Raw genomic sequence first — 15018 nt, forward strand, 5'->3', positions numbered from 1 at the left:
TAAAACAGGCAGGTAGTAAAACTGCCACCAGCAACTTGGCAGTAAGTGTGGCACAAAGTCCTGTCCAGGCGCATCTGCAGGAGCACAGAGCGGGAATAATGGGTCACCCAGCCCTGGGGCTGCTCTGCAAAACAGAGCAATGACTTAGCAGGGGACACAAAGCAATGTGGCTGAGCTGATCACAGTTTTCAAGGCAAAAACTTGAAAATACTTCAGTTCATGATTTTAAAAAAGAACTTTCCTATCTCCCTCATCTCCAAATGAAAATATTGGTTTCTTTTTAAGTACATTTTCTTGTGAAAACCAAAAAGAAAGGGACATTCATGATGGAAGACCACAATGTAAATAATTTCCAAAAAGAGAAATAGTCTTTCGCTTTTAAAAAAAACATTTCGATCTACAGTGCTCTGCCATTTTCTAACTGGCTCTTTGCTACTACTATTTGCAATAGTCAGACTCTAGTCAAGGCACTTAAAAAAATGTAGACTTTGTCCCATAGGTCTAAAACTCAGCTCTGGGTTCACCCAAAATTATCCTTGAGGATTTCACTCTCTGATCCCTTCTCAGCCCGGACTTCTCCAGCATGTGCTCAGCATCTCATGACCTAGTCACAGATACAGCCACCCCTGTTCCACATCTGGTGGATATTTGCAGTAATTTCTTCTCAAGGGGCTTGTCTGAGGTTCTAACTGAAGGCTTCTCTCTCTGATTGATCAGAGATGGAGTCCCCTGCCACAGATGTGACGAGAAAAACAAAGTAGGCCAAGGCTGTGGTGACTCTCTTCTACTAAGGTGTTTGTTTAAATACAGAAAATTCAGTGGCTTTCATGAAAAGAAAAATTGAACAGGTCAATTCTTTCTACTGCCACATCTTCTGTCCCAACACGCCTCTATACTCAAGCAGATACTTTCTTCCAACATAAGGATTTAAGTTAAACTATCTTTCCCTCCTACTAAGTTTCCTGTAGGTCTGATGATAGAAAAAAATCAGTTTCTGTCACCCAGGAAATTCTGCTATTTCTACATCAAAGCAAAAGGCTGAAAAATCTAAACATGCCAGGGAACAACGTTATCAAACAAAATAACACAAGTCTAGCTCTCTGAATCAAATAATTTTAAATCAGCTTGTTTAACCGAACAAACATTTTGAGCATAGATCATGGTATAGGGCAGCACAGCAATATACAACAGAAAATGCAGGCTGCACCTAGTGGAAAATAGGGCTTGAGAGACAAAAGTAGAGGTCTCAAAAGGCACACCAAGAATTCAGGAAGATACAGAGATACTTATTGACTTATCACAGGGCATTTTCCCTGCAGAAAATCCCACCAAAGTCTCTCTTTTCCCCCAAAGTAACATGTGATCCTGAAGAAATTTCTTTTTTTCTAACACAGAAAATGTTTTGTTCAAAGATTTCCAAACAATCCCGGTCTCTAGAAATGTATCTGGGGATCCACAGGATGAGTTTGGTCTTGCTGCTAATCCAGACTTTTGTGAACCTGAGGCAAGAAATGGAGGCAGAAGCAGCAAAACTGTTTGGTGTGGGAACTCTTTGCTCTGCACAGTCCAAAACAACATTGCAATGAATGCAATCTGCAGCAGGCTTCTCTGCTGGGAATTATATCACAGACCCAAACGCTCAGCATTTCTGATGCTTTCCAACACCACGTGTGAAGACACAGGCAGAGAAGAGGTAAATGACCAGTCATTCCCCCAACGCACCAGTGTGACCTGGGCAAGGTACCAGCCTGTTTGCAACATTGGGTGGCCGAGAGGGTTCACTTCCTCACCAGTACTACAATCTGTTTGGCATTCCCCGTGCTGTGTTCTCTCCTCAGGATCACGCTGACTCTGGCCTGCCCCATGGACCTGAAGAACTTCCCCATGGACGTACAGACATGCATCATGCAACTAGAAAGCTGTGAGTCCTGCTCTCATCTCTGTTTTGGAGAGGAGACAATGTGTTTTCCATCTCCCTTGCCATCTCTGACCCCAGATGCAATCCATTCCCAGTTCAGCCTTTATGGCAGACTTGCTCAGGATTTTCCATTCATTCACCATGTGACATTTCCTAGAGAAGCCAAACCTTAAAAGATCCCACGAGAGGAGCCCTGGCTTGCTTGTATTTACATTGGCCTTTCACTTCAGAGGAGAAAGGTGAAAGTGCTTTCAGCTGCAAATGGTATTTTTTTCTCTCTGGATGAACATTTGTCCCTTGTACATGTTGCTTATCCCAATGGAGCAAAAGACGATGAACTACTTCATTCAGAGAAAGAGGTCAAGTTTGAAAAAATAGCAAACAGCTCAACAAGCCAAATTCAAGAAAAAATGTGATTTATTGCAGACAATTCATTGCACACCATTACAGCTCCAGTGCAGGTCATTACTCCAGCTTTTACCATATGCATATCAGTTCTGCCTCAGCCCAGTTCCCATTCATTACAGCATTGCCGAGGAAGGCCAGGGTAAAACCCTGGCTCCAAACATAGCTCTCTTCTACAAATCTGTCCCTTTCTGGATCAGTATTTAATGTTTCACATGGTATTTGTCCCTTCCTTTCAACAGTTGGTTACACAATGAATGATCTTATATTTGAGTGGCAAGAAAAAGGAGCCGTGCAAGTTGCTGACGGGCTGACTTTGCCTCAGTTTATCCTCAAAGAAGAAAAAGACTTGAGATACTGCACAAAGCACTACAACACAGGTTAGTGCTGTTTACCCTTACCTGCTGGGTTCATTAGAGAGGAATTCAGGATAGTGGTTTTGCCAGAGTCTCTTTCTATACTGATGGCAGTCTGGTGATACCAACCTTGTCCTACACATCTAGGGACAATGTATAAATACACAATAGATACATGGCCAGTAAACATACACATATATAGTCAATAAAAAGCTAATAGACACAAGTGTGTGGAACCCTCTTGTCCCCAGTAACACCTGCATCTGTTCAAGGGTGTTTGGTCTGTATCTTCTCTCCCAACATCTTCTTTTATCTTTGATGCAAGGGAGCAGGTGAAATTTTAGTGACAAAGGAAATACTGCCAAGAGCTTTCTTTGATATGTTGATGTTGTACATTCGTATTTCAGAACTGGGCAACAGCTGTTAATTTCCTCCTCTAACAAGCCTCTGGTTCTAGGCAATGCAAGGGAAGTCCCCAGACAATAGCTGAAAACATGAGGCTCACCATGCCTTATCAGTAATGTTCCATGTATCTCCCGTCATTCACAGGCAAGTTCACCTGTATAGAAGCTCGTTTCCACCTGGAGCGGCAGATGGGTTATTACTTGATCCAGATGTACATCCCCAGCCTCCTTATTGTCATTCTGTCCTGGATCTCCTTCTGGATCAATATGGATGCTGCACCTGCTCGTGTTGGCCTGGGGATCACCACAGTGCTCACTATGACCACGCAGAGCTCTGGTTCCCGAGCATCATTGCCCAAGGTAATGAACACACTTATCTTCACAGGGGGGCAAAATGTGCACTTTCTGGGGACAGCACGTAAGTCACCACACAAATCCTCCTGCTCAACAAAGACACATTCTGCTGCCATTGCGCTATTCCAGTTTAAGGACAAGCAGAACAAATTGCAGTCCCCCTTGCAAAACTTTTAGCACAGTTGCTATGAGCAGCACCAAAACTTCCCCTAAGATTCAGCACTCACCCCGAGATCTACCACAGCTCCCAGTAGCCAGGAGCTCTGTACCTTACAAACCCCTGCAACAACCACCCATGGATTTGCGCTCTACATGCTAGCTTTTTACTCACTTGACCATCATACCTTTATATTAGTACTGAATTTCCCTGTTATGAAGGGCTTCTGGTGTGATCAGATTGGATTACTATTTTGTTTGCATATAAACCATCACAATCAATACCCAGATAAATTAAAAACTGTGTAATTATTGGTACTTAAGAGCCCAGGAGCACTTTCAGTGGCCTGGTAATATATTCCTTTTAAATGAGCTACATTTTGGTACCCAAGGACAGACATCAACCATATCATGGCTTGCTCAACTCCTCCCAAAGATCTTGGGAGTAATGTGTAAAACAGTAAGAAAAAAGGCATTTGGGTGAAGAAGCCACCCCATGCCAGTCTCTCTTTCTGACTCCTAGGTGTCCTATGTGAAGGCCATAGACATCTGGATGGCTGTGTGCTTGCTGTTTGTGTTCTCCGCACTTCTAGAGTATGCTGCCGTCAACTTCGTGTCTCGGCAGCACAAAGAGCTGCTCAGGTTCAGAAGGAAGAGGAGGCACCATAAGGTAATACTTTAAGCATGAAGGACATGGCTGGAATCTGTCCCAGCAGAACATCACTACACAGTCAACTGAACTGAGCCACTAGATCCAAGGGAAGTCCTCAGTATATGGTCAGATGTTAAGGAGGGTCACACATCAAAAAGCAGGGCTACCTCAATGAATTGTGTCTCTTCTAACAGTCTGCTGACCCCAGGAGTCTAGCAAGCTGGTTTTTGTTAGCTAGCCAAGCAATCTAATCCAAAAGGGTTGTCTTCAACAGAACATTTTCCACACAGCAATATTCTGGTCTGAGTTCTCTTCAGAAGACGCAGCGAGGGCTGGGGGGAGGCAGGCAGGGAGGTATGAGGGATGTCTATCAGAGAACAGCATCCCTCAACAAGACAGCCTACATTAGCCTGGAGGTAAGTGACACTTCTTTTGTCTCTGTCATCTCTATGTTCAAAAGCTTCTGCTTCTCAGACTGACTGCAAGTTCCTCTCAGAAGGAAAGAGCATTATTCTCAGCCTTAGCCTCGCTCCATGCTTACTCACCATGACTGACACCAACCCAAGCATGCATGCGTCATATCAACACTCATCTCCTGCAGCCTGGACTCTACTAGCTTTTAGGCTGAGGTACCACAACAAAGATTTCACCTCACAGGATGCACTTAAAGAAACATAAAGGTGACTGTGATCACAAGATCAAAGGCACTTAAAGATTGTCCTTAATTGACTAGTAGAATCAGGTAGGTGGTATCAAATTTTCAGCACCAGGCCTAAGAGGCTGCCTTCAAGCTAGCATTAGAAAACCGGTATATTTACTAATATAAACAAGAAAAAAACCCCAACCAAACAAAAAAAAACATAGAAAAAAAACCCAAAACAAAACATAGAAAAATTTTGCTGATGGGAATCTCAAGAGAGGTCCTATGAGTCCCCCAAGGCCTGCCTAAAATATTCCTTATAGGTATTTGTCTGCCCTCTATTTTAAAGAGCCCTCTGTGATCCATCCCATCCAGAGATCTGCCATTCCATTGCTTCACTGTCCCAGCCATTAAAAGTCTTACTTAGGGTCTAACCTGTTCTACAGCAGTTCAGAGCGTGTGCTTGCAGAACTGCCATGGTTCCAGGAGGCAGTGGGGGCTAAGGAGCAGGAATCCCTGCCTCTTTGTAGATTTGCCTCTTTTTGTTTCAGTTGTCCTATCTGCAAAACAGGAGATAATTTTTCACTTGCCCCCAGAGCAGTCAGGACCAGCGATGAAAAGTGTTGGACGCATGCAAGGGAAAAGAAATAACAGATGAGACCATCAGCACCCATTGATTTTGTCTGGCCAGAGCAAGACTCTGCCACCTCAAAATCAACTAAGGCAGTTTTGGTTCAGAAGATGCAACCTGCTTAACAGAGCCAAAGCTAAAACCACCCAAAATGGGTGCCTCTTAGTGCTTTTATCTCTTCATCTGGATTCAGGCATCCTGTTTCTGGATCCGTGCTGTTGTATGCAGATTGCTCTGTTGATAAAACAATAAGGAGAAAAAAGCCACTAATATACAGATGAGTTTGAAAGATACTTGCCAGAGATATTCCATTGAACGCAAGGCTGCTATTACAATCCCTACCCAATCTCACAGCAATTTAATTGGAACAAAGCATAAACAAACACACTTGCAAAAGGAAAATGAACAAGGTTTGCAGGCTCATCAGAAATCTAGGAGCTGACTGCAAATATGCAAATGGAGTAGTGCAGCTGCCAAAGAACCTAATTGCTCTGTCCTGATGTCCTGACTTGTCTGGGTAGCTCTGCTGGGTTTAGGTATGACATGCCAGACTAAAAACAAGTGAGATATCGCAGTGATCCATGCTAGTGGAGGCAGCTGAGAAGATGACTGGTCCATGCCCACATTTATTAGGTCTGCCCAAATCAAAACCTACTAGCCGTTCTTATGTGCTGGATAATGTGCCACGGTCTGGCATTAATACAAGTGAATCCAGACAAATCCATTTCTTCCTTTCCTCAGCGTTAGATGCTAGGTGTTACCTAATTCTTCTTATTAAGAGAGTTTCTTCCTCTCTAAAAAATAAAAATAAAATCAATAAATATTTATTGCCAGGTTTCAGCTGGACCTTTCAGTTTCTGAGCCACCTCTTGCCTCCTTCCCTCTGGAAGAAGGGGAAGGACTAGACTAGGAAGATCAACTAGACACCTCTCTCTGAACCCACTACTCTGTATTTACTGAGGCAGACAGATCCTGGCATGGGTAGATAAAGGGACCGTGACGGCTAGGGAGAGTTACTGTCCCTTCGAGGTATGGACCAGTCTAGTTAATATAACACCATCATCAGACCCACTTGGGGTGTACTTGGAGACCCAGCCCCAGGAGGCCAGCCCAGTGTGGCTGGTGATGCTTTTGCCCTTCTCGTTTGATATGGCACCTTGAAAAAGGCACCATTAACTTCTCTTCCCTGGGTACAGCACTCAGGCAATACAAACCAGCCACAGAAAACAGCCAGTGGCCTCTCAGCAACAAGGAGAGGAAAGAAATGCAGTGAATTAGGGAATTAAGTGATTTAGGCTAAACCAGACACATGTCAGTACACAAACAGAGATATGTGTTTGTGCAACCAGAGAAGAGCAGAGGCAGTTTTACCTGAACCTCCATAATACAGATGTGATGAGAAGGTCTACAGTCTCAGAAAGCTGGGCCTTTGCAGCCCATGCACACATTATTAGCTGCACGAAGGAGTCCAGTTAAGGAAAGGGGGTTGTTAGGGATGAGAGCGAACCTTTGCAAAACTCTCCCTGATGCTCCAGAGACAAGGGATGCTGGTCCCTGCTGCACCCCCCCAGCACAGCTCGGGGCTCCCACGTCCCCCCTGAGCCACCTGCACCTGGTGCTGGCAGGAGCCAACAGCACAGAAGGAGGGTCACAAGTAGCCCCTGCTGCCTGTACCTCTCCAGGTCCCCATCCACCCTCGTTGCCAGTGCCTCATCTGCAAAGCAGGTTCTGGCCACCTGAAAAATAGAACTCCTGCATCACCTATCAACAGAAGATCAGCCTTTTAACTGAAAATCTCTCTCCAAGAGAGCCAAGAGGAGACTTTCTGTGAACCTTGACTCCTAGCTTACAGTGTTTCTTACTAGATATTCAGCACCTGGACTCACCCAGTCCTGAGAGCAGCTGGTCCTAAAGTTGGGTGCCTCAGTTTCACCAACCAGAGCACTGCCTCCTCACAGAGGCGTTGTGAGGAGGCAAAGACATTTAAGGACTGTCAAGTCTCAGATGCCAGGGACAAGAGATACACCAACCAGAGCAGAGGAGAATTATCCAAAGGCCTGCAAATCTGTCTCAGCCAGGACTGTGAAACAAATAAGCCTGTTGGTAGGTCACACAACTCACCAGCTTGCCACCCTCCCAAAGAAAAACCAGAATAAATAAATCTTGATTTTATTTGGGTTGTTTTGCTTTGCTCAGATATGCCAGCGTGCTCTTCCTCCTGCTCCTCTACCCCAGAACCCCAGCACAGTGCCTCCATCCCACACAGCTACCTGCTCAACTCAGGGGCCATCCAGAAAAGGCACTCTGCAAAGAGAGGAAGGGGCAGCAGGACACACTGGGCAGGTGGGCTACGAGGGAGGGGGGACACAGGTCAGTTTGGGGGACACAGCATGGATCAGCCTCCATGATAGATATAGTTGGACTAACAATTAGCCTTGGTGGCCTGTAATCAAGAGACTTGGGTTTCTGACCCTGCCTGTGTAACTCCCTGGTTATATTACTTTGGTCAAACTTGTTTTTTCCTGTGATTACATCCCCATGTTCAATAAAACAGGGTTAAATCATTCTGAGAAGCCTGCAAGGCCTCCATCAAAAAACAGCAATAGCATTTGCCTTTAGACTGGAAAATAAATTATTTTTTATTGCTCAATAATTGGAATTAGCACAAGCAGCCACCTCTTACCATTGTCCCTCAGAAGGCCACTTCGTTTCCTCAGAAAGATGGCTTGTGGAAGGGGCTGTGGGTCTCGGGTGGTCCCACGGGCAGGCAAGCTGAGGGCTGGTTGCACGCTGCCTGCAGAGGTCTTTTCCTGGACAGGTCTCGGTGCCTGCGCATCCATGTAACTCTGTAGGAAGTCTCGTGCTGCGGCTTCGACTACCTGAGTTACATGGAGCCCACTCCTTCTGGGCGAGCTGATGCAACACAGGCAAAACAAAGAAGGTGCTGATAGGAGCGGGGGGAGGGAGAGGCAGAAGCAAAACAGGGGATGCTATTGGAAAAATGTACACAGTACTGCAAACCATTCAAGTCTGTCAAAGACACCGGTGGGGTGGAAGTCAGTCCTGTTCTCCATGGGGTGCCTGGATCCCCTGATTTGCATCTGTGCATCACACAGCTGGCACCCCTCTATAAGGCTGATCTCCCAAGAGCAGAGGGTTTGTCCAAGGGGGCTGAGGTTGGGGCATGATGGAGGTGTCTTTCCCTTGCAGAGCAGGAAGCTGTCAGCGGAGAGCCTTATAGCAAGGGTGCACTGTCTATATCTCATTTTAAGTAGAGTCCCATGCTGAATCTGTTTCAGGAGGATGAAGCTGGTGAAGGCAGGTTCAACTTCACTGCCTACGGGATGGGACCAGCTTGCCTTCAAGCCAAGGATGGCATCTCTGTCAAGGGCGCCAACAACAACAACACAGCCAACCCGGTCCCACCGCCGTCCCGCTCCCCTGAGGAGATGCGAAAGCTCTTCATTCAGCGAGCCAAGAAGATCGACAAGATCTCACGCATTGGCTTCCCTATGGCGTTCCTCATCTTCAACATTTTCTACTGGATCATCTACAAGATCGTCCGCAGAGAGGATGTGCACAACCAGTGAGGGAAGGGGAGCAGCTGGGAGGGAGAGAGCAATCCTTTATATATGTGCAATAGCAATGCAGCAATGCATGAATTTAAGAATGTGGCAATATCTACTAAAAAAAAAGGGGGAGGGGGGCTGGGAGGGACTTTTAATCATGTGAACTGAGGATAACTGGCACAGGGTGGAGAAAAAAAGCTCTTGATCTGGGGAGTGCAGGGTGGGGGTTAGTTTTATGGCATAGGAAGGTTTGGATTGCTCCAGCTGCAATCCAAGCAGTGTAATATATTAATATATATTCATGCTTAATTATAATGCAAAAAGAAAACAGTCAAAAAAAAAGATAAACAAAAAAAAAATTCTTTTTTAAGCCTATTAACAGCTTGGATTCTCAAGTCACTGGAATGAGTCATAATTCCATGTGCAGAAATGACCGCAATTACGCTTTACCTGACTTTTGCTATAGAAAGGCCATACCAGTCAAGCACGTGGGGGGAAAAAGCTCTAACAAAAGGAAGAAAAAAACAAGAAAATCATTCTATGCTTCTCTAGGTTTTGCACTTTGAAAAATGGATAGACGGGGAAACTTTAAAAAGAGGCTGAGGGTTGTTGTTTATTTTATATATTTACTTTTTTTAGTCACGGGTTTGCTGATCAAACACTTTGTGACTTTTGGATAGAGGAAAGCAAATACATTATCTCTCTGTCATCCCCATCAGAGAGCATCAAATGGGAAACCCAAGAAGGACAACAGGGCCTTCATCAGAAATCACAGGTACCTTCTGTCCTTTTAAATGACCTGGCAGGATTTGAGTCCCAGGAGTCAGAAATACTACCCAGAACACTAGAAATTATGAAGGCTTTTTTTTCCCAAACACTTTACGCCATGTTTGTTTACGGGGTGGGGGGTGGGGACGGGCGGGGGATATATGATGGAAGCGTTGGATGAGTTAAAGCAGAAACTATATTTAAAATATAGAGAAAACAGGCATATTCATGCCTTTTTGCAACAGGACCGGGCGAATGGCAATACTGTCAGTAAGGGGGGGCGGGGGTAAGGTGTGTACAGAGAGAGCGGCTTTTATTTTCAGACATTTCATAGCTGTTATATTAATAGTGAAGCTGGGCCGATGGACCCAAAACTCTATTTTTGTATCTATTTTGGTGCTGCATTTAGCTTTAATGTGGATGGGAAGATGGATCAGGCTGCTTTGCCCCTCTCTGCTGCCCATCAGAGTCCTGGGGGAGGCTGGCAGTTTGAGGGGATAGGGAAGGGGGGAGGGAGGTGGGAATGGGTGAGCAAAGGGGTTTCCCTTTGGCCAAGCAGTAGCACAGGTTGTCATTGGCGGTTGGGATTGGGGGAGGGGAACACAGCAAATGCCTCCAGGGTGTTATTCAAAAGCCTGGCTCAGGTCTGGCATGGGCAAGTCAAGGGCTTGATGTCCCACTTGCCTCTCCGGGACCCTGGGCACAAGCCGGGCTGCAGCACCCGGGGTAAGCGAGTCGTGTTCTTTTGCACTTAAGCGAGGCGGGTAAAAGAGAGCATAAAGGAAGAGACAATCAGTCTGCACTGAAGCACTTGGGGTCAGGTCTGGATTAGGCACTAAATGAAGGCAGAGAGAGAAGTGGCACCCAAGGGGTGCTTCCACTCTCTCTCCTCTCCCCTCACCCCATCTCCTGCTCAGGACTGGACCACAGCTGACCTGGGCTGTAGATATGATGCATGCTCTGGGAACAGACAGGTTCCCGCTTGCAGGAGCTGCATCCTCCAGAGCAGCTGGAGCACCTCACAGCAAAGTGCCCTCCAGCACTGTCAGGTCCAGGTCAGCAGCCTCCAAGCCTGGGATGGGAGGTGGAAGCCGATGCTCAGCCATGGGTGTCCCAACCAGCGCAGCAAGAGGCAGCTATGGGAGAGGGCAGTGGAGTGCAGTGACCTGCGAGCTGTCCTCGCACAGGGTCAGTGCTGAGAGAAGGAAGCCCAGAGAAAGCACCAGGGCTTTCCTGGGTTGGGCAAAGGGACACCCATCTCCAAGGTTGCCAATTCAGCACCTTTCACCAGCACTAAATACACTTTATTTAAAAACAGAAAAATTTAAAAAAAAAAAAAGAAACAAAGGATAAGAACAACAAGGAAAAAAAAGGGAGGAAAAAAAGAAAAAAAAACCCCACATGATAGTCACTGTGTGGACTAGGCCAAATGGCAATATTTCCTAATGTTTTGGCAAAGGCCACCTAGCTTTCTGACTCCCTTTGCACTGCTGAGACAGGGAAAGATACCAGTGCGATACCAGTGTAAACCGGTACATCAGCTCCTTCCCCCCTTCCCTCTATTGGAGCAGTAGAAAACCTGTGGGCTGAGGATTTCTCCTTCCCCTGGCAGACAGAGCTTCCCCAAGGAGGGAGATCTCAAGCTCAGAGCCGTTATTTGATTCTAGGAGAACTTTCCAAGCCTTGGCTGGAGCCCAAATCTGCTGCTGGCTCTGGTTGCACTTGCTGAATTATTGAACTCTCCCTGCATGCGCGACGGCTGTTCGTGCCAACTGCGGGTTTTGCGATTGCTTTAAATGGCGCGTCCTTGTCTGAGATGAAAGAGCAAACCCAGGGAATTCCCCTCCCTGCCCTGCAGCAGGGCAGAGGCTTGGCAGCCCATGCACTGCAGTTCCCTGCTCACACAGGGGAACAACCGCAAATTGCTATCATTTGGGCAAAAAAGGTCCCGCCTTGATGCCCAGACCTTGCACTTAGGAGTCGGGCAATTTGGTCGCAGTTCACACAACATCTCAGTCTCCCCAGGCCACCTGGGATGGCTCACCAGGGCACAGCCAGCTGCAGGGCTGTGGGTTTCCTTCCTAATGGAAGATGCTCTAAGGAGTTGCCTGTAGGTTTTTAACAAATCCTGTGCACCATCCTCCCACCCAAGTGAGTTTTGATCCTACATCCCAAGGGCAAGGCCAGAGCAAGGAGGAGGAATACGTTTCCACCTCACTTCATTCTGCTCCAGCTTAGAGAAGGGCCTCAAGACCGAAGAGGAATCCCATGTTCATCCTAGACCTACTGCTTGGAAATGTAGATAAGCTCACCGTTACTGCTTCACTAGAGCTCCAGTGTCACTTCTTGGCACTGACTAAGGCCAGAGGAAGGCAAGTTAGGGACTAGAAATCGTCAGAAAAATGCTTGCATTTCTTGCTCATACAGAAGCACTTCAGCTGCTCGTGGAACCCATGGGAGTTTAGGGACTGAAATAAGAATTACATGCTTACCAGCCTGCGTTTGCATCCAGTTCAACTCTGCCAACCACTAAGCATGTTTGATGCTCACCATAAGCAGCGTTATTTTCTCTTCGTTAAGCAGCCAGTTTCTATTCGGCCATTTTCCAGGCCCAGGGCTGCCTGCACAGCGACAGCGAGCACCACTCACATCCCAATGTGAAATGTGCTGGGGCCTTGACAATGTCTGATGGTGCTGAGATAGCTGTCCCACAGCTGTCCTGCCAGGCATTTTCACCACGTGGACAAGACTGTAGACTGTCCTAGGAGCCCCTGGCAAGCCTGCGCGGTTTTCGAAATAGAACATTTTTCTCCATCTGTATTAGGCTGTGTTTAGTCTCTATATTGCAACAGAACTTGCTTTGATAACCTATCTCATCTTCAAAGTAGGCTGCTTTAATAGTGCCAGCAATTATATTTATTAGAAAGAATGTACAGGATTTGATATTGCAGGGTAGCTTCCAGGCATATTGACGGAATTTAACTTGGTAATTGTTAGTTTTTTTTAAGAACGAGGCTCAGAAGCAAAACCATTAAATAAAATAGACAGCAGTCTGTCTGGCAGTAAAGAGAGAAAATAGGGTCCTAATTCACTTGGACTCTTTGGAAAAACAGAGCTTTATCGCAAACAATGTTATTTCCAGATGTTGCTGGAAATGTATCACTTCATGAGGGGGAATTATTTTTCCTTATATATAAATACAACTTCGGAAAAAAGTAGGATAAACTTAGTATTTTTTGGTGGTTAGATGAGTTTTTCCCACTTTAATTCTTGATTAAATCGGCTTTCCATCTGGGATCCCAGTACCATGGAAATCTGAGACTCTCTGAAGAGGGTCCAGGACGGCCCAGTAAGCATGTGGTCTGCTACAGACCTCACAGCTTAGCCTTGACCCTGGCAAAGCACCAGCTTGCCTTTAAACACGCGGGCAGGGTCATTCTCTTCATGGGTCTGGTAGAGCCCTCCTTCCTCTTGTCCTAGAAGCCTTTGCTGGTCAGGGCTGGGCAACTTTGTTCCTAGAGGCATCAATTTCAAATGCTGAATATTCTCACATCCTCCGAGCAAAACATTTTTTGTTTCTGTTTTCCCCAGACTTTTCTGGAAAGTTTTTTTCTTCTGCCTCTTCTGAAGATCTTTAATTTTAAGGCAAATCCAAGACAATTCAAATTACTCTATCGGTTGTCCCTTATATTGACTGTAATTTGAAGATCTTGCTTGGTTTCCTAATGCTGGTGGAAAAAAAGATTAGAAGTATTTACAATATATATATTTTTTAAAAGGAACATATGAAAGGAGAAAAGGTGCCATATTTTTCAGATTATATACAATCATATTTTTGTACTGTACTATCATTCTTTAATAAAACAGAGTTCTTACCCCTGTGCCAAAGACAGGCAAACTCCTTCAGTGCCCCATTCCTTACTCCAAAACCTTGCTACTGGCAGCAGTAGATAACACAATATAGACCCCTTCTCCCTCAAACCCAGTCCTACCAGGGTGGCTGCAGGTCTGGGGTCGCTGCCTGCAGCTGGACATTGTGCATCTCCTGTCCAGGCAGCTGCAAGCAGCAGGTCCTGCCCCGCTGGAGCGTCCCGCAGAGCTCAGCTCGGTACAAGAAGAATCTGATCCCTTCCCTGCTAGAAAGCACCTGACACACTCCTGTCTTCACAAAGGGAGATGTGAGGGGTACTTCGTGCTGCTCCTGCTTCAAGGGATTTCCGACATTTGTATGGAGACAGTATACTATTTAAATAGAAAATTGAGATACTTGATTGTTCTTCAGGGTGCTAGGATGAGCACCAAAGCAGAAGCTAATATTAATTAATTTTAGCATCTTCAAAATTACTTCAGGTCCTTTAAGTCTTCCCATCCCCTCATCTCCTTAACAATTGTTTCTTAAGGGCAGTTGCACATCTCTCTTGCTCAAATGAATCCACAAGTCTCTTACTTCATTTAAGTAATTGCATTTTTCTGTGTTCATCTCCCTTCTTTCACCACCCGAACTTTGGTTTCTATGGGGCTAAGTTCCCCAGCTCTGCAACCTTTGAAGGGCCTGGCACAGATAGGCGTCTTGGGAAATACAGGGCAAAATATGTGAATAAAACAATTCCTCCTAAGTGGGCAGGGCAACAGAGTTACCAGGGAAATGCTCTCATAGCAAAGCACACATGAAGAGGACTCCTGGGGAATAAGAGTGCAGCCAGCAAGGTCTTTTTTGACCATGCTCTGTGTGAAAGCAAAGCAGCATAAGTCAGAGAGAAGGCAGACTTTTTGACTATTATCCCTGTAGGGCTCCATGGTTGTCAGTGATCCAGCTATATAGCAGCTGTTTATTGGAAATCAGGTTCTTGTATTCCCAGTCTCCTTCTACCATGGTGTGTAGCAGAGGGCCCCAGAAGAAATAAGCTGTTGTGAACAAGGCACGGTGTAAGGAGCTGTTGCATGTTTTGCACAGGGCATCTGCCCGGAGCTACTCCAGGCTCTGCCTGCAGCTGATGGGGAGATGCTGGTGCTTGCACTAGGTGAGTCATTCTCCTCTGAGGACTACTGGGATGAGTAGCTCTTGGGTGATGTCCTCAGGTGATCCCTCACTGAGGTGAGTGCACAGCCTGAACTGGAGATACTGGAGTTCGCTTGGTGATGGGAAGCACAGGCTGAGCCAGGTG

General features: G+C 46.0%; 1 protein-coding gene across 1 annotated transcript in view; it reads left to right on the plus strand.

Moving 5' to 3' along the window:
- GLRA1 (glycine receptor alpha 1) overlaps positions 1–9965 on the plus strand; it is a 41148-nt gene extending 31183 nt beyond the window's left edge. Inside the window, exons 5-9 of the mRNA XM_075102658.1 lie at positions 1839–1921; positions 2566–2703; positions 3229–3443; positions 4117–4263; positions 8792–9965. Coding sequence (XP_074958759.1) covers positions 1839–1921; positions 2566–2703; positions 3229–3443; positions 4117–4263; positions 8792–9106 — 898 coding nt within the window. The 3' untranslated portion in view covers positions 9107–9965. The remainder of the gene's footprint in view (positions 1–1838; positions 1922–2565; positions 2704–3228; positions 3444–4116; positions 4264–8791) is intronic.
- The last annotated feature ends 5053 nt before the right edge of the window (positions 9966–15018 follow it).

The sequence above is a fragment of the Phalacrocorax aristotelis genome, chromosome 8 (genome assembly GCF_949628215.1).
Source record: "Phalacrocorax aristotelis chromosome 8, bGulAri2.1, whole genome shotgun sequence".
Taxonomy (NCBI): Eukaryota; Metazoa; Chordata; class Aves; order Suliformes; family Phalacrocoracidae; genus Phalacrocorax; species Phalacrocorax aristotelis.